Source organism: Carassius auratus, unplaced genomic scaffold (assembly GCF_003368295.1).
Source record: "Carassius auratus strain Wakin unplaced genomic scaffold, ASM336829v1 scaf_tig00011564, whole genome shotgun sequence".
Taxonomy (NCBI): Eukaryota; Metazoa; Chordata; class Actinopteri; order Cypriniformes; family Cyprinidae; genus Carassius; species Carassius auratus.
In genome coordinates, this window is record NW_020524217.1 from 22379 (window position 1) to 48238 (window position 25860).

The 25860-nt window shown below is 41.5% G+C and overlaps 1 protein-coding gene across 1 annotated transcript in view; it reads right to left on the minus strand.

Annotated features, from left to right (window-relative positions):
- The window catches only part of LOC113073182 (NACHT, LRR and PYD domains-containing protein 3-like), a 71364-nt gene that overhangs the window by 14599 nt on the left and 30905 nt on the right, over window positions 1-25860 (minus strand). Inside the window, exons 6-8 of the mRNA XM_026246060.1 lie at window positions 5929-6102; window positions 5665-5838; window positions 1533-1706 (exon numbers count right to left, since the gene is read on the minus strand). Coding sequence (XP_026101845.1) covers window positions 1533-1706; window positions 5665-5838; window positions 5929-6102 — 522 coding nt within the window. The remainder of the gene's footprint in view (window positions 1-1532; window positions 1707-5664; window positions 5839-5928; window positions 6103-25860) is intronic.

The window sequence follows — 25860 nt, forward strand, 5'->3', positions numbered from 1 at the left end:
ATTTTACTAGAATAATAAAAGAAGACTGGTACTCTTTAAATCCTAAATACTGTTGCATCCTCTAAAAACTCCTGGTGAAAGAAAGTGAAAGTTGTGACATTTGCCAAGTATGGTAACCCATACTCAGAATTAGTGCTCTGCATTTAACCCATCCTAGTGAAACACACCTGGAGCAGTGGGCAGCTATATCCAGCGCTGGGGGTTCAGTGCTTTGCTCAAGCCATGGGTATTTAGAGTGGAAGAGAACTTTTCATTCAACCCCCCAATTCCTGCCAGCACCGAGGCACCTGTGACCTTCGGGTTACAACTCCAAGTCTCTAACCATTAGGCCACGGCAATGTTAATTTTGACAGGCATCATTTATTTAGTCTTAGTGTTAATCTTGAGACGAGAATGCTAAATGGTCTTAGTCACATTTTAGTTATTTGAGCTATTTTAATTGGAGTTTTCAAACAAAAATAGTCATTAATTCTTCTCCCATTAGACCAAATCAGTTAAGCTTATGAGAAATTTGAATCAAGGACTGAATTTGGAAAAACTGGAATAAATTATGAAATTTTTAAATTTTTGGGTGAACTATCCGTGAAAATGGAGCAAAAAGTATAGTTGTTCATCTATAGATAATAAATATAATTACACATTTTGAAAGAGTGCAATAAGACATACTAAAGAGATACAAATGACAGTGTTTACTTAACATTTGTACATTTATTTAACATCTTTTGTTGGTTAACATTAATGACAAGGATATGGACTTAATTAGGAATGCTGTCCTTTTAAGAAGGAAGGCATGCATGTAATACTGGCACACATTCAGTTTCCACCCACCTGGAAACATTTAAACATTCATTTAATCCATAACTGACTGTATTTACGTGAGATATTCTACACATGACAGATTTTTCGGATGCTTTTGGTGTATTTGAGCACTGAGAACTGATCGTGCACTGTATGTGAGAAGTGAAGTAGTGGAGCGCGCGTGAGAGTGAGCACTTCTATCAGTGTGATTTCTTCTATCCCACCTTCACTAACATTAAACAAATCGACAACGAATTATGACTCCCAGGAAATACGGGATGTCTGGTCACCTTATCCCTACCACTTTGGGTGATGAGGCCATCATTTCAGATCGTTTGTTTGCGATTTGGTAGTCTATCCATCCACTGCAGCTGCCTTGACTAGATATGTGAACACCTTTAATGCGATTGCAATCCAATGACAGGGATGCACATTTTGAAGGACAAGACAGTAGCCTATAGGATGTATAAACATGTAATAACATTATAGTCCCTTCTTGTCATGTTAACAAAGATGCGGCATAAATAGTCAGTTTTTATCATCAGATATTAGTTTTAGCTAGTCACATCTCGTCTTAGTCACATAAAAGTGTTCTTTGGCGAATATTTTTTGTCCTTGTCTTCATTGACGAAATTAACACTGGGCTACAGCTGCCCCAGAGACTCATATAGAAATACCAGAGACACTGAAAAGTTTAAACAATAAATCTTAACACCTCTTCCTGCTTAACATACTTGAATTTGCCCAGTGAGCAATTTGGATCCTTCAGTTTATCAGAGAGCAGCTTGACTCCTGAATCTCCAGGGTGATTATAGCTTAGATCCAGCTCTCTCAAGCATGAGGGATGTGAAGTCAGAGCTGAAGACACATAACAACAGCCTTCCTTTGTCACCATACAGCCAGACAACCTAAAAAAAAAAAACTTCAGCAGCAGTCCACATCACATTAGCTTGTTTGTTTTGTATATTATTACATTGTATCCTTTTTGTATTGAACTGATTATTCAATAAAAAGTATTGTGCACATTTGCTGTTTGCTGTCTGATCTTGTCAGTGAGGTTAAATATGTAATATTCACAGAGACAGAACAGACTTAATGAATATAGACAATTAGCTTGTTTGTGTACTGAAAATCTGTTTATTTCATTTTAAAGATGACTGAGCGATGTGCTGAAGAGGTAGAAGCATAGAAACATGCTATTCACACAAGCCTCATTCATACTAATGTGCTCAAATGAGGACATCCTCAGACCTCACCATTATTTCTCAGTCATTTGACTAATCTGATTTTACTGATGATTGTTCAATCATCCCTTCTGGTTGCAAATGACCATATTTAATATTAATATTTTACATTTCTGGACAATGATTTGATGTAATTTTTGTGCTTAATTCTACTTGTGAGAGTGGCATATTTACTCAACTTCTAATAGGGTATTTTCACACCTAGTTCGTTTAAGCTCTTCAAATGCTCTCAGAACAGTTCTTCTGTGATTTTAGACCCTCCTAAAGGAACCTTTCTTGGGGCCCATTTAATTAATTTTCCTGTTTTTTTTTATTTTTTTATCTAGACTCCATTTTAATAGTTAAATTTAAAAATATATATTAATAAATAATAATTTCTAATTAACTGAAATCATGTATCTTACACAATTTAACAACAATTTATATAAAAAAAATAATAAAATCCACAAAAAAAATATTTTAAGGCCTTAAATGTTATATTTTGTCTCAACTTCAGTATTATTTTTCTTTTACCAAATTTTGTTGGCCACTAATTTTGTGGATTTAATTTTAATGGTTTCATTTAATTTTTATAATTGAACTCATCTCTAATTAACTTTAAAGTTGAAATTGTTATTTTTCTTTTTTTTTTTTTTAATACTTCTGTATTTACATTTTTTTCTGGTAAATAAATTCCATTTGTATATGATATGATGACAGTTTTTCTTTAAAGTAACAGTCCAACGCTCATGAAGTGACTCTCAGAGCAGTTCTAGGGGTCGTGTTCATGTTCATGTCACATAGGCTGAAAACACAGTGAACATCATGCGTGTTTCAGTATATGTGCAATAAACAAAACCATGTGTCTGCACCTTTCATTCACACAGTGACGCAAAGAACATACAGGATTTATATTTAAAGCTCTAGATAAAGCTGTTCCTCACCCCCTTCCCTGTCCACTTCATCTTCCAAATTTTCTTGAAGGTCAGACTCCAGCATTGCACTGTTGCACAAAAAGCTGGGGTCTGAGGTCTTATGAAGTTGTGATATGAACAAGAAAGGGCTGAAAAAGAGTTCCCTTTCAGTTGGTCACTCTCGACGTCACAAAGTCCCCACTTCACTTAGTCAGACACTGGGCTGTCAAAAGCCTCAATCCAGGCCCTAATGCTTTTTCCCACATGAGGAGGAATCAGGTGAGTGTTACACTTCATGCCCAGACTCCGCCATCTGCCATCACAGGCCCGGTCTCTGTGTTCAATCACGCTGCCCCACCATTGGTATGTCAGTTGGTTCTACTGGCACGGTCTCTCAGAGCCTGGTTAGTACTCCCCAGTCTGTCTCGGTGGCTCCTGCTCAATCAGACTCAACTATGTGATTTGGTTTGCCCTGCGTCCTCCCTATCGCCTTGTGTCTTCACCAAAGTCACGGAGACAATCCTTGTTCTTTTGAGGGTACGATTACTAGCTTAAACTCACAGATTCTCGCAATTAGCAGTGCACACTCAGCGACTTGGTGCTCAGACACCTTAGCCAGTTGGGTCTTTGGCTCAGCTGGGAAAAGAGCAAGCTTGTGCCAATGCAGAGGATCTCTTGGCATAGGATTTGGTCAGACAGACCTCACCCAGGAACATGCCGAGTTGGTGCTGAACTGCCTCAAGACTTTATCAGGCAGGATAGTGGTCCCACTGAAATTCTTTCAGAGGCTTCTGGGACATATGGCTGCAGCTGCTGCAGTAGTTCGCTCAGTCTGCTCCGTATGAGACTGCTTCAGCTTTGCGGTACAGTCTATGCGATGCGATACCAAATCCAGATTACACTAATCTGTCGCAGAATCTTCATCCATTGGACAGATCCCTCATTCCTTTTAAGAGGTGTGCCCCTGGAACAGGTTTCCATGGGTGATGTGATTTTTACAGATGCCTCAGCCACCAGTTGGGGAACCCAAGTACAGTGGGCATGCAGTGTCAGGGGTATGGTTCGGTCCCCAACTGCGTTGGCATATCAATTGACTCGAGTTGCTGGCAGTACACCTTGCCCTAAGCCACCTCAAAGAGGGTGCCTTTAGGGGAAGTAGGTTCTGATCCGTATGGACAACCCTGTGTCTGTTACATATATCAACCGGTAAAGCAGTTTATGTTCCCATTGCATGTCCACATAAAAAATAAAACACATAAAAAACGTGAACATTAGAAACGCTGTACATACCAGATCCATCATAATAACGTGTCATAAACACATCCACAGCTGTAAATCCCGGTTTAGTTAGAAAGGTAAGGGTCCACTGAACGACATCTCATGAAGCATGTTTAGTCCAACGAAGCAATAAAGTTGTAATATGGATCATAATTCCTTTGTTTATGTTTCAGTTCTCCAGCGACAGAAATGTGTGTGTCCGTTATGGAATAACTCACGGTCAGAAACTGCATCTTTGAAGTAAAAAAACGGCTTGGTTTTGCAGCGTACAGTGTCACAAACAGAATGAGACGATCCACCACTATCATGAAAGATAGGCGAAATCTAGTATATTTGAATTTTGGTGCTCCCTCGTGACGCGCTCTGACGCACCTGTCAGCTGATGGAGGCTGAACTTATAGCGATCGCCTTTTTCTTTGTTTCTTTTATTTTTCATAATGTATATAATAATATAAAATGTATATTTTATAAAGCCAATGGTTCTTGATGCTTCAACATATTTAGAAATAATTCTCAATACAAATTTATCAAAATGTTTGGTTCATTTTTATTTTCCCAAACTGTGTTATAAGTGACCCCATAACACTGTTGGAGAGATTAGTTAATGTGGAACAGCTTTTACAGCAAACTTATCGGCCATTTTGGAAGTAACACCATATTTCATATACTTGCCAGAGCCATGTTAATATCAGACCCTAGCCAAGATGCTAGGGCTGTCATGGTTGGTAAAACCGTCATCTCTGCTTAGCACTATGTGGGTTGAGTTTTGTGTGTCTCTCGTCAGCACTGATCATTTCATGTGGGCGTCTCCGTTAATTGTTGCCACAGCTGCCACTCATTACCTGCTCCCTACTTATTGCCCGTTCTTTTGTCTTTTTTTTGTCAGATCATTGTTTGAAGCATCCTGTTGTATGCCTGGTTTCTCGTTCCTGTTTTCTTCCGTTTGTCTCTTTATTGGATTTTCTCACCACTGTAACCCGGTCCATTCCACATCGGATCGCTCATCTCAGTTCCTGTGTCACGCTCTCCTGCTTCCTCACCTCATCGTCACTTCCTGGATTACTGTGATATCAACTCTCTACATACTTGTTGTCCCTGCTGTTCATCTCTGTTCACTTGACTCCCCTAATAAATGTATTATCATTAACTTGCACTTGCTTCCTCACCATCATTGCCGTAATTAAGGGTGACCTGCACATGGCTGTTGGGTTCTATGCTGCTACCTTTGCAGAGGTGTCAGAAGTTGTCTTTGAAAATGCAGCAGTTTTGCAGTTTGTTTAGTAATTGTCTCAGGCCATTTCATTCGTGGAGCAATCCACATCTACAAATATCTGTATAAATATGAAAAAAATATGCCTGCAAATGGATTTCCCAACATATTTTGGGAAAAAACTACAAAATCCATTTATTGTGGTAGCATTTTGTTAATTACTTTATGGAAACCCATTTACCTCAGTATCTCCAGCTGACAGTTCGGACTCTTCAGACCATCAGAAATAAGCTTCACCCCTGAATCCTGCAGATCATTGTTACTCAGATCCAACTCTCTCAGGACAGAGTTTGAGGATTGTAAAACTGATGACACACTCTCACAAGACTGAGCAGTAAGATTACATATCGGAAATCTGAACAAGGAGAACACAATAAATATGTAAAGAATACATTTCAACTGTTTAAAAAAAAAATCTTGCAAAATACGTATTTGAAACTCAAACCTCAATATCTCCAGCTTAGTGTTTGGACTCTTCAGACCTTCAGAAAGCAGTTTCACTCCAGAATCCTGGAGGTCATTGTTACTCAGGTCCAGCACATTTAGATGGGAATTTGAGGATTGTAGAGCTGAAGACAAACTTTCACAGGACTGAGAAGTGAGATTACATCCACATAGCCTGTGTAAAGTACAAAACACACAGCTATATATTTTTTGTTAATAATTACTGTTTAATTAGACTTTATTTTCTAACATTTTATAATAATTATACAAATTAATTAACAAAGCACTTGTTTTTCATTTTGAAATTGTAAAATTTAATTAATAGTTTATAAACTTTAGTTAATACATAAATGGACTATACCAGTGATCCTCAAATCTGGCTAGCGGGATCCACTTTCCTGCAAAGTTTAGCTCTAACCCTAATCAAACACGCATGAGTTGATGCTAATCAGTGTCTTCAGGATCATTAGAAAATCACAGGCAGGTGTGTTTAATTAGAGTCGGAGCTAAACTCTGCAGGAAACTGTATAGCGCGAGCCAGATTTGAGGATCACTGGACTATACCCTCCGTCCTCAAATCTTGCCCTGGAGGTCCAATGCACTGCAGAGTTTAGCTTTTTTTCATAATCTAAATGTGATTTCCATTACAGTAGTATTCCTGCATGTGATGCATTGCCATCTAAGGGGCCAGAAGATCATGGGCATCCAGTATGGTTTTCCAGTCTTGACCCTTACACACAGAGATTGTTCCAGATTTATAACTTCAAAGTCTTTGCGATTTTTCTCTGAGAAACTCCTTTCTGATATTGCTCCACTATTTTTCGCCGCAGCATTGGGGGAATTGGTGATCCTCTGCCCATCTTGACTTCTGAGAGACACTGCCACTCTGAGAGGCTCTTTTTATTCCCCAATCCTGTTTGCCAGTTGACCTAATAAGTTGCAAATTGGTCCTCCAGCTGTTCCTTATATGTACATTTAACTTTTCCGGCCTCTTATTGCTACTTGTCCCAACTTTTTTGGAATGTGTAGCTCTCATGAGCTAATATTTGGCATGGCATTTCAAAATGTCTCACTTTCAACATTTAATATGTTATCTATTCTATTGTGAATAAAATATACAGGTGCTTGTCATATAATTAGAATATTGTCAAAAAGTTGATTTAACTAATTCCATTCAAAAAGTTAAACTTGTATATTTATTCATTACAAACAGATGGATACATTTCAAATGTTTATTTCTAGAGGTGCTCCGATCACGATCGGCCGATCGTTAATGCGCATTTCGTCAGTAAAGCCGGTTATCTAATCAGCAGTTAATTCCATCAGGTGCGTGATTTCACATAGAGCAGCTGTTACTACACAGAGCCGTTGTTAACTGAGAAGATGCGCCAAAAAACGCTGGAAATGAAGTGGATTTGCGCATCTTCTCTATTAACAACGGTTCTGTGTAGTAACAGCTGCTCTATGTGAAATCACGCACCTGATGGAATTAACCGCTGATTAGATAACCGGCTTTACTGACGAAATGCGCATAACGATCGGCCGACCGTGATCGGAGCACCCCTATTTATTTCTTTTAATTTTGATGTTTATGACTGCAGAAGAATGCAGACCCAAGAATGCAGAAGAGCTGAAGGCCTGGGCTCTCATAACACCTGAGCAGTGCCACAGACTGATCGACTCCATGCCACGCTGCATTGCTGCAGTAATTCAGGCAAAAGGAGCCCCAACTAAGTATTGAGTGCTGTACATGCTCATACTTTTCATGTTCATACTTTTTAGTTGGCCAAGATTTCTAAAAATCCTTTCTTTATATTGGTCTTAAGTTATATTCAAATTTTCTGAGATACTGAATTTGGGATTTTCCTTAGTTGTCAGTTTTAATCATCAAAATTAAAAGAAATAAACATATGAAATATATCAGTCTGTGTGTAATGAATGAATATAATATACAAGTTTCACTTTTTGAATGATTTAAGTAATACAAACTATTTTAATTATTTTAATATTATCTCTGCTAATATTTTAAACTCTCTGGCTCCTAAAAAAGCTAAGCAACACCAACCAAGTGCTGCCTTGAAATGGCAATGGTTCCAGATGACATGAAGCATGTCATTGTACATTTCTTAAAAAGCCTAATTTAGATACGACAGTGCTGACTAATTTTAAGCCAGTCTCAAATCTCCCTTTTATGTCTAAAATTTTAGATAAAATTGTTTCACCAACTACAGAGCTCTCTGTTTAATAACAATATTTTCGAAGTGTTCCAATCGGCTTTTAGGAAAAACCATTGTATAGAAAGCGCACTGGTTAAAGTTTTGAATTATATTTTACTCACTCTTCATGCTAGATCTGAGGTGTTCTGAAGGCGTTTTTTTTTTTTTTAACAATTGACCACTCGTTTTGATTTCTCGTTTGGAGCACTAGGTAGGCATTTAGGGTAATGCTCTCAAATGGTTTCAATCCTGTTTTAACAATATAAGGTTCTCTAAATCATAATAGCATGAAACTCAAAATAATTTTTATTGCATAGGGAAGAGTGGGTTCAGTATCTCCAATTATTAGAAATTAGAAGACCAGTACCCTTCTAATTGTCTAATCTCCTTGTGGAGTCTTCTCAACGAATACAGGTCTCAGTTAAGTCCAAGATATTAAAGAGTAGCCTGAGAAGCAAAGGCCAAAATTAAGTTTGTTGTCAGCTTACTGACAATTCCAGAGACCCACAGAAAATGACAGAGGTGCAGCAGAAGATAGGATGCAGCTTAGCAATATTATGTTGCTGTCTTTTTTTTAAAGTGAAAGTCATAACATTTGCCAAGTATGGTAACCCATACTTGGAATTGGTGCTCTGCATTTAACCTATCCAAGTGCGCGCACACACACAGCAATGAGTAGTGAACACACCATGAACACACAACCAGAACATTGGGCAGCTATATATCCAGCAACTGGGGGTTCAGTGCCTTGCTCAAGGGCACTTCAGCCATGGGTATTGAGGGTGGAAGAGAGCGCTGTTCATTCACTCCCTCCCACCTACAACTCCTGCCAGCACCGAGACTCAAACCAGTGACCTTCTGGTAACTAGTCTGGCTCTCTAACCATTAGGCCACAGCTGCCCCCATCTGTGTATGTTGTTATGCTCCTCAGCTGATATTCTGTTAAAATAAGCTATTTACCCATTATTTACCTTTAAGATATTTAAGCTTAATGTTAAGTGTTGTGATGGATGTATTTGAGTGGGTTTATGTTGTAAAATTAGTCTAGATATTTTATTTAAGTGCTAACTTAGTTGGCATATGCTACATAGCGTTACATTTTAAAAAATTAGCTTTCAGTACCAAACAAATGTTTATTAACTAGCGTGCTTTTGTTGGTAACATATTCCCCATTGACACATTCTGCTCATCTGATTTCAGAGTGTCCAAACACTGCAGCTGACTTCAGATCCACCGGAGACTGTCTTGGAAGAGAAATGGTGTATTTTAATTTGTTATTATATCATAATATTCAAAGTGCAATGCAAATTTGTTTTATGTCAGTGTTTTTATTTTAATTTAAAAAAATCTAGAATGCATTTTGTTTTATGATGTGATTTCATGTATATGTTTTAATGTGAATATATATTTAAAGTTTTTAGCTCAGACAGCAAATGTTGATGACCTGAAATGCTGGTCATCAATCAGGTAACTTGAACACAGTTTTTGAATACCTTTTATTCAGTTACTAAATCACTTTGACTAGCTTTGTTTTTTTTTGTTTATTCAAAAATTTAATAAAGTTTATTTATCAAAGTTTAGGAGAAAAATTTTAAGATAATCCAAACAATTAGCATCAGATAAAGTCTATACATCACCCGCTTTCCTTACCTCCATTCTCAAATGACAGCAGGCCAAATACGCTTAGTTTGTATATTATATATACATATGGGACTTGTGAATTGCTGTATAGTTCAGCTAACAAAATAACTGCCTGTTTTCATTATATTTGTATTATCCTGTGTTTAAACATTGAAAACTTTACAATGTATTTATAGAAAGTGTGTTTTATTATACTTTTACAAGATCCTCTGTTCCCAGACCCAACCATTCACCTGAAGGACTGTGAAAATATAAACCCTTTGAATTTATTAAGAGACACAGGGTGTGAAGTACTTGAATTGGATGATCAGGGAATTGAATTTCTGAAAATCAGTATTAAAGCAGTATTAAAGTTTCTGAAGGACAGTACTATATTAACAGATATGATCTTTAAACAAAACATAAAAATTGACTTATCATACTGTTCAAATTGTACACCTCCAACTTTTAATGCATTGTGTTTCCTTCTGGAGCATCAGTGAACAATGTTTTCACCTTTTATAATATTTGTGTATGAGTTCTTCATTTTGCCTCAGAGTGAAAAGATACAGTAGGTAGACATCCAAAACGCCCCTTTACAGACGCCGCGCTGTCTGTAAAGTGCATTTACAGCTTTTGACCGCTGAGTGGCGCTTTTAACCACAAGTTATCAAACAAGCGCATCAAAGCACATTTTCGCAAATAGACGTCAGTTTTGCCTCACTGATGTGTTACATTTGACTGCTTCAGTCACGGAAAATGAAAGAAAAACACTAGTTTAAATATTTAAAATATTTAATATGCAATATTCACAGATGACACTTTGGTAACAGTAACAGTACATTTTGTCAGTTATTTTATCTAAACAGATTGATGAAGTTCTTCAAGATTTCAAAATCAGATAATGCAGTAGCACTGTAAGATTACATTCGTTTGAATGCATTATTGCTAAAGCGATTGTGTGCGAATGTGCTGTATATGTTTAACTCATGCCTTATCCTGAAAATAATCAGTAAAAGAAACAGACAAACTCTTATAGCCTGTAACATCCCGCTCGAGTATTGCAGTCATTGTAACCTTCTGATCAAGCTACATAGCTAAATATGTTTGACATGAATTCTTGCTGAATATGCAGTTATATTATGGGCTGTTGGCATGAATTGTACTCATGATGGAGTGCGCTTGGAGTGAGTGAAAACCACAATGCCCAGACTTAATATACTCTCCTCGCTCCAGTCAGAATCACTCTGCTCTACTCATACTCTGATCGGCAGCATGTCTCTGTCTCAGACGTGCCGGGAAGGTTGAACCCCGAGTGGAGTGTTGGTGGAATAAAATAAAAGATGAACACAGAGCAGAGCCAGATAACGAACAAAAGACTGACTTGTTCTCGAGTCAAGAACCATTTCTGTCAGACGCGTCCGATTCGTCAACCGAGGAGCTGATGATACTGCGCATTTGTGATTCAGTGTGAAGCAGACTGACACACAGAGTGTCTGAACTGAACTGATTCTTTTGGTGACTGATTCTGAACTTATTCTGTGCTAATGTTATGAGCGCGGGTAAACTGAAGGCTTGAATCAAGGGCAATCATCGCCAATGACGTCATTACGTTAAGCGCAAAAGAAACAATGAACCGTTTTCTTCAACCAGTTTATTGAATCGAACAGTCTGAAATAACTACTGGTGATCCGAAAACCGATGCAACCAGTTCTTGACTCGTGAAAGAGTCAATCTTTTGTTCATTATCTGGCTTGGCTTGGTGTTCATTTTCAGTTCTCTCTTCACAGCAGTTCAGTCAGTGTACTGTTTGAGTAAATGAATTACTTCGGAATATTGGTTTGTTTTAACTCAGAGGGAGTTTAAAAAAGTTAACAGTTTAAGTCATTTGTGGATTAATGCGTATTGGAGACGCGAACAGTTTAAAACGATTCAGATCGATTTGGTGAACTAGTTCAAAAAGATCCGGTTAAATCGAATAATTTGTTCGCGAACCGGATATCAAAAACTGCTTCGTTTTGAGCTCTCTCACAACAGACATGGAAGAGAAGACAATGCTGAATAAAGTCGTACAGAAAGTTTTGACAGATAATTTATTGGGAAAAAAGACATTTGTCTGTACACTGATTAAGAAATTGTTGCATGTTTAGTGAAATGTGAGGCACTGCATAATTTCGTTCCCATTGTTTAGGGATAATTAGCCTAAAACAAGAAACAAATAAATTAATCCTGCACGATTTTGCTAAATCTTTGAATCTCTAAAGAATGGATTGATAAATAAAATGTCATCACGTATTGCTTTTAGTGCTGGGCGATAGCATATGGCCTAAACATTTTTTTTTTTCAGATTTATGATTTAAAGGCCATGTTGCAGGTTAACCACCACTTTCAATGAACTAGTACTAGATCGATGTACTCCGAGTTCTGACGTCACACAGGACGTGAAACAACGACAGCCCCTACGGATAATACTGCCTACGGATGCAGTGTTTATGCAAGTGGTACACATTGAAAAAACTATTTTAGGTCAATGTAACATTGCAATAAAATAATCTAGCTACAATTCCTTGCGCTCAGAAAGTTTGCCGTAACTTGCTTGGAATGGTACAAAGTCGTTAGTCGTGGTATGAAATAGTGATTACGAGCTCAAAAACCTGCCTGGAGCGCAGCATCAGAACTATAGAGACTGACTGGGATGAAGAAGAGGTGGCAAAAGCCAACATGTATGATGGCCCGCAGCCGTGTAATTTCGAACCAGCCAGACGTGAGAGGGCAAATGAGGAATTGCCAAGAACTGATGTCCGTCAAAGCCAATTGAATGCATGGTCCGAGTAGAATGAGTGGAGAGTTGGTGAAGTGAAGCCTTTTTTTGCACAGGCCTATCTAAAGGGTTAATGGTCCCACTTAGTGATAAACTGTAAAAATAACAAATTTGACCTCAACCACAAACAATCAAGAATGCATGATTATATGGTGTCATGGCTTTGCAATAGAAAAATGTTGTTATAATGGAAGTCAATGGGGCAAAAACAGCCACGAACAGTAACTGAGGGGGAAAAAATTTAAATCTAATGCTGCACAAAAACTAAAAATGCATCAAAGCCAATGTTGCTACTAATATTTGACATGCCCAAGACTCTAATAGAAAGTAAAAAAAAAAAAAATCCAGCCACAATTACTTTTATATTGAAAATAAGTAATTGTGTGTGTTTTTCCCCCAAATCAGTGACATCATTTATGAACTTGGCAATTAAAGAGTTAAAATGGATTTTAACTTGGATTTTTAAAAAAGATTTGGAAGTTTTGATCAGGACTGAAGTTGATTAACAGATTTATGCAAAAAACAATTTTTGAGAAAAAATATGACTCAGACACATTTTTACAGCAGTTTAATTGAGTGGATGTTTTCATCCCGAACATAACGAAAGTGTAGTGTATTTGAACAATGCACAAGGGTTAATACACTACTACTCTCAGATTCTGAGTTTGTTGCATTTATTTCTAAGGAAATACAGTAGGTTGAAAAGCTAAATGGGCTTTAGTGCAGCGTCATTAACTGATTGTAGTTGCATGTTAAAATAATTCGCTTAACTACCGCCATGTGACGCAAAGGGACGAATTTTGAACTGACTGTAATAATAAAATGACGGTTTATAAACTAAGATGAAAGGACACATAAAACATCAATAGCATTATATTATAAAATTTTAACATCCTTAAAAACCATTATAAAATTTAATGTAAGAGTTAATTAAAAAAAGTGAGATAGTCTTAGGCTATAGTAAAAATGTAAAAGAAAGTCTTACTGCATGCTATTGTCATCACTAGGTATATATATATATATATATATATATATATATATATATATATATATATATATATATATAATATGTATATATTAGTGCTGGGCAACGATTAAATATTTTAATCGCGATTAATCGCATGATTTTCTGCGATTAATCACGATTAATCGCAGCATGCGCAAAATTCAATAATGAAAAGTTCTGCTGTATGAACAAAAGTGCAATACAATTTTGTTTGTCAAAGCTTTAAACAAATAAAGTGCTTTTTTACAACAGTTAAAAGTTAGTAGCAGTTAACATTTCTTGTAAATCTTAACTTAAACATTAATGTAATCAAATTAAATATAACATTAACGTATAAATAAAAAAATAATGTTTTATTAAATAAAACATTAAAGTTTTGTTTAGTTTGTAAAAACAAAATATATAAAAATTATGTCCAGAACCTCAATCATAACATTTTAACTGGCCCCTTCCGAGCAACAACATCAATCTCCTTTAAGAGACTGAGAATCTCAGTCCAAAAAAAAAAAAATAATAATCTTTCAGTGATGCAGGTTGAGTGGACAAAATTAACTTCATTTATCCATTCTTCCAACTTTACATTTACTTACTCATCTGCACCTAGCCAGTTGCTAAGACACACAAGGTCATTCACATTTTCAGATCAGAATCAGAATCAGAATGAGCTTTATTGCCAGGTATATGCTTACACATACGAGGAATTTGTTTTCGTGACAGAAGCTCCGCAGTACAACAGAATGACAGCGACAGAACACAAAACACAGAATAAAAGAATAAAAAATACAAAAAAATACAAATAAGTAGATTTGTATTGAGATGATAAAGAGAGACATTTTGCTGAAACGTGCGCTAAACATTTTATTCCTTGTTGCACAGCAGTGGGACATTTCAAATAAAGTCAGCACACTTAGCACAGATAGCGCAAGAAATATGATAGCTGCTGCGAGACATCTGCCTTTTGAACACGTCCTCTGCGACGCGCACAGTCTCCAGCGTTCTGTCATAGTATCTCTGCACAACAGCGCGTTTGACAAAGTCCTGGCCAAATGCAGAAAGGTTGCGGGCCATTTTAAGCACAGTGCAGCGAGTGCTGCAGAATTAGAACAAAACAAATTGAACTTAGAAAAAAGGAGTCGCTTATACAAGACATTCCAACCAGATGGAATTCGACTCTGGACATGATTTTCTGTTTTGCTGTAGCTCATCCGTCATATTAGGGCTGGGCAAGTTAACGCGTTTTTATCACGTTAACTTGCCCAGCCCTAATATATATATATCTATATAAGAGGTCTAAGAGCTAAGCTAAAGCTAACACCGCTCCGGCTCTCTTTACCCAGCATTTTCCTCGCTAATGTGCGGTCACTGGTGAACAAAATGGATGAGTTACGACTCCGCATCACCCACAGTAAGAGACTTCTGGACTGCAATGTCATGGTTTTCACAGAAACATGGCTACACAGCGACGTACCCAACAATGCTATTGAGCTAGCAGGATGCTACACGCTCCAGGCAGATAGAACGGCAGATGACTCCGGCAAGACAAGAGGTGGTGGATTGTGCATTTATGTCAACAAAGCTTGGTGTACGAACACTGTCATTGTTGGGAGACACTGCTCAGCTAACCTAGAGTTTCTCATGATTAAATGTAGACCTTTTTATCTGCCACGGGAGTTCACTTCCACCATAATAACCGCAGTCTATATTCCACCGGATGCTAATGCCAAGCTTGCTTTGAACGAACTTCATGCAGCCATTAGTAAACAACAGACTGCTCACCCGGAGGCTGCTTTTATTGTCGCGGGTGATTTTAATCACTGCAAATTAAAAACAGTACTCCCCAAATTTCACCAGCATGTTTCCTGCCACACCAGAGGAGACAAAACTTTGGATCATGTTTATACAAACATTAATGGAGCTTACATCGCGAGCCCCCTCCCCCACCTCGGACAGTCTGATCACCTTTCTTTGTTTCTCACCCCTAAGTATTCACCCCTCATCAACCGTGTGAAGCCTTCAGTGAGGACCATCAAAGTGTGGCCAACTGGAGCAGACTCTTTACTTCAAGACAGGTTTCAACACACTGACTGGAGTATGTTTGCTTCCCAGGCTGCCTGTGGCTCTCACACGGACATTGATATCTACACCTCCTCAGTACTGGATCACATCAACTCCACCATTGACAGTGTAACAACTGAAAAACAGATAACAACATACCCTAATCAGAAGCCATGGATGAACAAGTAGGTGCGACTTCTGCTGAAAGCCCGCAACACCGCTTTCAGGTCAGACGACGCTCAGGCCTACAGTAAATCCAGGGCTAACCTGAAAAGGGGCATCAAAAAGGCGAAGTACTGCTACAAGTTGAAGGTAGAGGAACACTTTTCCAACTCTGACCCCCGACGCATGTGGCAGGGCATCCAGATCATCAGTGACTACAAGTCAAGCAACTCCACACCAACAGTCACGGACGTTTCCTTCCTTAACAAGCTAAATGACTTTTATGCTCGCTTCAACAGCGACAGCAAGGAGACGGCCACCAAAATCTCAGCCTCTTCAGACCACCAACCTCTCAAACTCACCTCCACAGATGTCCACACTGCACTGAGCCGGATCAATGCACGCAAGGCTGCTGGCCCTAATGTCATTCCTGGACGTGTGCTTAGGGCATGTGCAGAGCAGCTTGCAGGGGTCTTCACAGACATTTTCAACATGTCCCTCATCCAAGCAACTGTGCCTACATGTTGTAAGTCCACATCCATTGTGCCAGTACCAAAACATTCCTCCCCAACGTGCCTCAATGACTATCGCCCCGTAGCACTCACACCCATCATTATGAAGTGCTTCGAGCGACTGGTCCTAGCACATCTCAAAGACTGCCTCCCACCCACAATGGACCCACACCAATTTGCCTACCGCAGAAATAGGAGCACAGAGGATGCAGTATGCACAGTGCTGCACTCTGCACTCACACACCTGGACCATAACAACACGTATGTTAGGATGTTGTTTGTTGACTTCAGTTCAGCATTTAACACCGTCATTCCCTCCAAGCTGACCACAAAACTTGGAGACCTGGACATTAACACCTCCCTCTGCAACTGGATTATGGACTTTCTGACCAACAGGCCTCAGCATGTTCGGTCAGGCCACAACCACTCCACCACCATCACACTTAACACTGGCGTACCACAGGGCTGTGTGCTGAGCCCATTCCTCTACTCCCTTTACACCCACGACTGCAAGCCTGTGCATGGATCCAACTCCATCATTAAGTTTGCAGATGACACCACGGTGATTGGCCTCATCAGTGACAACGATGAGACTGCCTACAGGGAAGAGGTACAGCACCTGGCCACATGGTGCGCTGACAATAACCTGCTCCTTAACACCAATAAGACCAAGGAGCTCATTGTGGACTTCAGGAAGAAGAAAGGAAGCACGCATGACCCCATCCACATTAACGGGATGGTTGTTGAACGTGTCTCCAGCTTCAAGTTCCTGGGAACCACCATCTCGGAGGACCTGTCCTGGACTACACACACCTCCAGCCTCGTCAAAAAGGCTCACCAGTGCCTTTTCTTCCTCAGGACATTGAAGAAGAACCAGCTGTCTTCAACCATCCTGGTGAACTTTTACCGGTGTGCGATCGAGAGCATCCTGACCAGTTGCATCACAGTCTGGTATGGGAACTGCTCAGTGGCTGACCGCAAGGCACTGCAGAGGGTGGTGAAAACTGCCCAGCGCATCACAGGGACACCACTTCCTGCTCTTGAGGACATCCAGAGGAAACGCTGTCTACGTGGAGCTCGCAGCATTCTCAAGGACTCCTCTCACCCTGACCACGAACTGTTTAACTTCCTCCCCTCCGGAAGGCGTTTCAGGAGCCTCCGGACAAGGACCACAAGATTCAGGAACAGCTTTTTCCCTAAAGCTGTCTCCTTGCTGAACTCTGCCCTCTGACACCCCTCAACACCCCCCACACCACACACATAGACTCCTCCCCCTCTTCAATACTCTGATTTATTTATTTATTTACTCACAACAAGCAAAAAGTAACTTGTTATTACTTGCACTACTGCCTGTTCATCTAGGAACACTGTATAATCCATTTGCACATTGAAATATTTTTTTCTATGCACTTTACTGTCCATTGCAATACTGTAAATTATGTTCATAGTTCTGCCTATAGTGTACATACACTTTACATAGCCTATCTGTATAGTATGTTCATAATACACCTATCTGTATATCGTGCTTATAGTATTAAATATCTGTAAATTATGTCCATAATACATATCTGTATAGTTATTGTACATATTATAGACCTTTATTCTGTACTTACTGCTTATTGCACTTCTGGTTAGATGCTAACTGCATTTCGTTGCCTTGTACCTACATGTGCAGTGACAATAAAGTTGAATCTAATCTAATCTAATATATATATATATATATATATATATATATATATATATATATATATATATATATATATATATACTGTATATATATATAGGAACACACACACACACAGAATAAAAAAAGATATATTTACATTCTGGTTTGCTCTTAGCAAAAATAAATAAATAAAATCCTTCAAGTTCCATATGAGGAACGAAATGAGAACAGACAATCGTTAAGACCGCAATAACATCAATAATTCTTATTGACTGCTATTGTTCTTGATTTTTCAAACTGTCTCCAATTAAGCCTTAACTGTGTGAGCAAAAATTTAGTATGGTATATTTCAGCTGTTTTATGCAATAGTGCCTCATGCGCACATATTCATTGTAAACAGCACAGTTCAGGATGAGCAGAGGTCTACTGTGGCATATTTTTGCTCCGTCGATACTGAAACACACATGAACCACAAAGCCTATTTTACCTAATAAATAATAGTTTAGCTGCAAATACGCAACATCACGAATATGGAAACATTTGGATGTGTCCAGAATGAGAGAGGTAAACCTAACATGTAAGCTAAATGGATATACAGTATATCAATTTATTTTATTTACTTATTTCATGTTTATCCCATGTTTTTCCATTGCATATGAAAATTTAAGAATAAAAAAATCCTCCTACCCCCTAAAAATTCTCTTCACATTCACTTGTGCGCTCTTGGGCAATACCTTCCTCTCGCGTTGCTCAATTGTGGACGATGTAAAAGTGTTTGATATAAAGGTTGCCGTCCCATTTTGTACATGAATTGTTAATTTAAAAAAAAAAAAAAATTATTTTGTTAGTTTCATCAAAACGCATTAAATTGCTTACATTATTTCTATAAGTTAAAGTAGCCAACCTTAAAATGTGTTTCTGTAATGATTAGACAGAGAGGTTCGGATCCATGTGCAGAACTTTTAATGAGAATGGTCAGACAGGCAATGATAAGCAACAGCGTCAGGTATATAGGGATAACCAGAATCGAAAACAGGAACAAGCAGATGTCGGGGGCAGGCAGCAGAGAATCCGAGTCGGTATAAACAATCCAAAGGTCAGGTACAGAGAGATCAAACACAAGGAAAACGCTCAGAAATGACAGACACAGCAAATCAAGACTTTGCAGTGAGAGTGAGTGTGCTGCTTACATGTGTGTGTAAATGAGGTGCAGGTGTCGCAGGGTGATTGTGATGCAGTGACTATGGGTAATGTAGTTTGGGTGTGGTGCAACAGTATGAAAGGTGCTAGTGTCCAAGTGACATCTGGTGGTTGATGGGTGGAAAGGTCCTGAGTGGAGTGCCCTCTACTGAAACTCATGGGCTCTCCATCTAATGATCGTGACATAGCCCCCCGCCCCCCCCAAAGGAGCGGCTTCCAGACGCTCAAAACAATCTAGGAGGGCGGTGGAGCGGAGTCGGAACAGGGGGAGGGATGGAGGGCCAGGTCCATGAGGAAGTGGAGTGGTCGAGGACTGGGGCAGAGCAGGCAGAACTGGGCCTAACATGGAGATCAGGAAGGCCTCCTGGACCTGACATGGAACACAAGGGCCCTTCCTTGGCCTGACAGAGGAAACAGGGACCCGCCGTGGGCCTAATTCGGGAACAGGGGTCCACCAAGGCATAGCAGGTGGCGTGGGAGCCCACCAGAGCGGAGCAGGTGGAGCCCACCAGGGTGGAGCAGACGACCACCACAGCTGAGAAGAGGGGACAGAAGCCCACCAGGGTGGAGCAGAGGACCACCACAGCCGAGATGATGGGACAGAAGCCCACTAGGGCGGACCAGACGACCACCATAGTTGAACAGGCATGACAGAGGCCCACCAGGGCGGAGCAGAGGACCACCACAGTGGAGTTGATGGCACAGGAAAGCAAGTCTGGTCAGGTGGGACTGAAACAGTGAACATAAACAGGTTAATAGCGGCCTCCGTGGCCGTGATGGGATAGGACGAGAGCTCTGAGGCGGACGAGGCTCTGGGAGTTCGGCTGAGATGTGACGAGACTGTGGTAGATCTGTGGTGTTTTGACTGGGTTCATGAAGATCAACTGTGACTTGACTTAGTTCATGAATATCAACGATGACTTGACTGTGCTCATGAAGATCGTTGGTGACTTGACTGTGCTCATGAAGAACAACTGTGACTTGACTTGGTTCACGGAGGTTAATGGTGACTTGCCTTTGCTCATGAAGATCATTGATGACTTGACTTTACTCAGGAAAATCGTTGGTGACTTGATTTGGTTCTTGAGGATCAACTGTGACTTGACTTAGTTCATGGAGGTTAATGTTGACTTGACTTTGCTCATGAAGATCATTGGTGACTTGACTTGGTTCTTGAGGATCAACTGTGACTTGACTTAGTTCACGGAGGTTAATGGTGACTTGACTTTGCTCATGAAGATCATTGGTGACTTGACTTGGTTCTTGAGGATCACCTGTGACTTGACTTAGTTCACGGAGGTTAAGGGTGACTTGACTGTGCTCATGAAGTTTAACTGTTGTTTTACTTGACTCTTGGGAGTTAGAGGTGACTTGACCCATCTCTGGATGGTCAACGGTGACCTGACTAGACTCAGGGAAATCAACGGGGACCTGATCAACTGTGACCTGACTAGGTTCTTGGAAATCGACGGGGTCCTGATCAATGGTGACCTGATCAACGGTGACCTGACTAGGTTCTTGGAAATCGACGGGGTCCTGATCAATGGTGACCTGATCAACGGTGACCTGACTAGGTTCTTGGAAATCGACGGGGACCTTATCAATGGTGACCTGATCAACGGTGACCTGACTAGATTCTGGGAAATCGACGGGGACCTGATCAATGGTGACCTGATCAACGGTGACCTGACTAGATTCTGGGAAATCGATGGGGACCTGATCAATGGTGACCTGATCAACGGTGACCTGACTAGGTTCTGGGAAATAGACGGGGACCTGATCAACGGTGACCTGACTTGACTCTGGAGGGTCATCGGTGACTAGCCCTGACTCTGGAGGGTCATCGGTGACTAGCCCTGACTCTGGAGGGTCCACTGGGAACTGACTAGCCCTGACTCTGGAGGGTCCACTGGGAACTGACTCGACTCTGGAGGGTCCACTGGGAACTGACTCGACTCTGGAGGGTCCACTGGGAACTGACTCGACTCTGGAGGGTCCACTGGGAACTGACTCGACTCTGGAGGGTCCACTGGGAACTGACTCGACTCTGGAGGGTCCACTGGGAACTGACTCGACTCTGGAGGGTCCACTGGGAACTGACTCGACTCTGGACTGTCTGTGAAGACCAGAGGTGCCTTGGCTTCGGGCACTGTCTCTGGACCGGTCTCAGGAGCGGTCTCGGGCACCGCATCGGAAACAACCTCGGGCACCGCCTCGGCCTCCGGAACCGCTTCGGGCACCGCCTCGGTATCGAGCACCACCTCGACCTCCAGAACAGCATCGGGTACCGCCTCGGCATCGGGCACAACCTCGGTCTCTGGAACAGAATCGGCCACCGCCTCGACCTCTGGAACAGCATTGGGCACCACCTCGGGGACGGCAGCGGTCCGCTCGGGAATGTCCTCCTGGACGGCAGCGGCCCGCTCGGGAACATCCTCCTGGACGACAGCGGCCCGCTCGGGAACGCTCTCCAGGCCTTGAGGAACAGTAGGCGCCAGTCTCCTCGTCCTCCGTCCTCTATGACGGCGAATCGGTGGCACCTGGACTGGTGACTCAGGCGTTGAGTCGGCCATCTTGTGCTGTGGCGCTGGGCTGGCGGCCATCTTGTGCTGTGGCGCTGGGCTGGCGGCCATCTTACAGATAGGAGCTGGATACGTTGGGGAAATAACCTCCTCAACTGTAAAGGGAGAGCCACAAAACTCCAACACAAAGTCAATAAACTGTCCCAGGGTCCAGCTAGGGTCTCCCTCCGGTAAACTCAAGCTTATCCTAGTATCAAGACCACTCCAGAAACAGTCCTTTACCAGATCCTCATCCCCAGGCAAAAGGTGACTATACTGAATGGAATCCTCCACAAAGAGCTCAATTGGTCTACCATATTGAAAGATGGAGCATAGCACCTTTATAGGGCTGCATGAACTGTTAGCTGAATCCATACCTGGTCTGGGGTTCAAGAAAGCTGCTGGATCCTGGTTCGGCGAAGTCTTCTGTAATGATTAGACAGAGAGGTTCGGATCCATTTGCAGAACTTTTAATGAGAATGGTCAGACAGGCAATGATCAGCAACAGCGTCAGGTATATAGGTATAACCAGAATCGAAAACAGGAACAAGCAGATGTCGGGGGCAGGCAGCAGAGAATCAGAGTCGGTATAAACAATCCAAAGGTCAGGTACAGAGAGATCAAACACAAGGAAAACGCTCAGAAATGACAGACACAGCAAATCAAGACTTCGCAGTGAGTGAGAGTGAGTGTGCTGCTTATATGTGTTTGTAAATGAGGTGCAGGTGTCGTAGGGTGATTGTGATGCAGTGACTATGGGTAATGTAGTTTGGGTGTGGTGCAACAGTATGAAAGGTGCTAGTGTCCAAGTGACATCTGGTGGTTGATGGGTGGAAAGGTCCAGAGGGGAGTGCCCTCTACTGAAGCTCATGGGCACTCCATCTAATGATCGTGACAGTTGTCATGACTTTTTCATCGTATTTTTTTTTACAGTCTGATTAACAAGCTGTATTCATTTTCCTTTTTTTATTATTATTTTTGTTTTAGTTTATTGAAAATAAATTGGCTAAAATCGAAGCAGACACGTTTAAATTAAAACAACCACAAAAACATAGTCTTGAGGGAAATATAGGTTTTATTATTTTTAGAAATCGCAGACCTCACAGACGAACGTCTTAATATGATCGCACATTAGAAATGTTTGATGAGATATATTGTGCACGATAACGTTCAGCGAATCTCTTCGCCATCGTCACCCTTTATTATTAAGCAGGAGTTTACATTAATGCGTGTGCCAGCTCGTTGTGGAGTGTGTGTGTGTGTGTATGTGTGTGTGTGTGTGTGTTTGTGTGACTGACAGACAGCCTCTGCGGAGCGCAGATAAGATAAGTGCACATCTTATTGGTGAGATAAGATGTGCACGATAACATTAAACAAAAATACATAGTACATTATTTTTTTCCCCTTGTTCCAGTACCGAAAGCAGAACCAATAGCGTCAGATCTTACTGATACGATCTTTCATAATTTAGCCCCGGGGCCAGTTTAATACCGGGTTTTGGTACACATCCCTACTGATAGCTGACTTATATTTTTTCCTCTCACAAACTCTGATTTATTTTTTAGCGTGTTAAAAAAAAAAACATGCAGCAAACAGAGAATAGGTGATGAATCAGTTAAAATGCAACTATAGACGACATATATTTTTTCCTCTGACAATCTTAATTTATTTTTTAGCGTGTTTAAAAAATTAAAAAATAAAGAAGACATGCAGCAAATGAAAATAGGCAATTAATGCGTTAAAATTCTATACTTCAGAGCAGAGCCGGGGCCTAATATAGGCTATACAGGTTTTTTTTATTTTTTTTTATTGCATCTGAAAATGACTTGATCAGCCTCCCGCGATGCTCAGCTGTGGACGATTTAAAAATGTTTGATATAAAGGTTACTGTCCCATTTCATACAGGAATTGTTCATTTTTAAAGAATCTAATTATATTGTTAGTTCTAATTATATATTATTATATTATTAACACAAGTTCATTTAGACTATTTAACATGCCCTGTGACATTTTATAATTTTTTTTACTTATAAACTCCTTGAGAATTTAAAGTTAGTTTAATAGTATTTAAATTCAAGTTTAAAAATAGTTTTTAACTGCTAAATACCAACAACCATACTGCATGTGAATAAATAAAATGCATACTTTTCATAACATTTCATTATTCATAAAATGCATAACATTTCTGGTGTTTGGATTTGCACTTCAATATAATGAGCTCCAAGTTTAAGAATGTAGCCCTAGACTGGTTCTCTTTCTCTCTCTCTCTCTCTCTCTCTCTCTCTCTCTCTCTCTCTCTCTCTCTATTTAACAGCATTGGCTCAATAAAATTCGTCTTCCTTCAGGTAGAATGAATGCTTTCCTGCTTGCTAAATGTTGGGCTCATGATCAATAAGTTGTATTCGCCTCAATCTGATTCAGTAAAGTCAAACCGCAGACAGTGTGTCACACCTGGACTCATTTAGTGTGTTTTTGCCCGTGACCCAGTTTCTGTCTTTCCGTGTTTGGTTTGATTAGTTCCCAGGTGTGTCTATTCTATTCCTCATGTGTTCCATGTCCCTGTTAATTTAGTCATGCCATCTACCGGTGTTTCCCCAATTATCCTTTTGTACATAAGCCTTGTCCTTTCAGTTCTGTTTTTTCGGGTCTCCTCACTTGTGACTAAATCACTGACTTACGTGTGTCTATCGCTGTGCTCCATGAATGGTATATATTAAAAGCCTTATTCCGCCCAGCCCTGAGTTTCCTGTATCTCCGCTGGTTCCGCCCAGCTCTGAATCTTCTGTTTCTCCGCTGGTTCCGCCCAGCCCTGAGTTTTCTGTTTCTCCGCTGGTTCCGCCCAGCCCTGAGTTTCCTGTGTCTCCGCTGGTTCCGCCCAGCTCTGAATCTTCTGTGTCTCCGCTGGTTCCGCCCAGCTCTGAATCTTCTGTGTCTCCGCTGGTTCCGCCCAGCTCTGAATCTTCTGTGTCTCCGCTGGTTCCGCCCAGCTCTGAATTTTCTGTGTCTCCGCTGGTTCCGCCCAGCCATGATTTTTCTGTGTCTCCTGTATTCCCTCCCAGCCTCCCTCTCCCGCCTCCTCCCAAACCTGCTGGTCCCTCTACTCCTCTTTCGCTGGTTCCGTCCAGTCCTGATCCTCCTGTCCTTCCTCCCATCCTTCTCCTCTCTCCTCCTCCTAGACCAGCCAGTTCCTCGCCATCCCTGCTGGTGCCAGTCAGTCCCGCAGCTCACCCTCAGTCCGTGCCATTGGGGCGCGATGGTTCGCCGCTGGACTGCCAGTTTCCAGCTCCGCCTTGGCGCGTTAAGGCCCTGTCTCCGCCTCCAGCCTCCGAGCCCTGGACTCCTCCTCGGTCCTTCGACCCAGCGGCTCCGCCTTGGCTCTTAGCTCCCTCGTCTCCACCGTGGCCTGTCATCCCACCTGCTCCACCGGGCTCCCTCGTCCCTCCGGCTCCACCTTGGTCAGTCGTCGACCATCCGCCGCCTCGGGACTCCACTCCTCCGGTTCCACCTCGTCTTTCCATCCCTCCGGCTCTGTCAGGCTCCTCCTTCCCTCCGGTTCCACCTCCATCCTCGGTCGCTCCGGCTCCACAGCGGTCTGCCAGGACCCCGCCTCCGCCTTGGTCGCCTGAGCCTTCTGCTCCACCTAGGCCCTCCGGAACCTCGACGTCCCCCTGGCTCTGCGGCTGTGCTGCTCCATCTTGGGCTCCTCACCCACCGGTGCAGTCTCCGCCTGTCGGCCCCCTGGTGTCGTCGACCCTTCCTTCACCATGGCTCCTCCCGCCGTCGACTCCACCTTGGATCTCCGTCCTGGCTGGTCTCTGGTGGACCATCTGGCTCCTCCTTCTCCTGTCTCCTCCCTGGCTCCTTCCTCCGTCGTCTCCTCCCTGGTTCCTCCTTCTGTGGTCCCTGTCTGCTGGCCCCCTCCTGGGAGTCCGTCCTCCACCGGAACCTCCTCCCAAGTTCCCACCCACGCCTCCCTCTGTTGTTTCTACGGTGCGAGGACGCACCTACCGGGAGGGGGGAGTACTGTCACACCTGGACTCATTTAGTGTGTTTTTGCCCGTGACCCAGTTTCTGTCTTTCCGTGTTTGGTTTGATTAGTTCCCAGGTGTGTCTA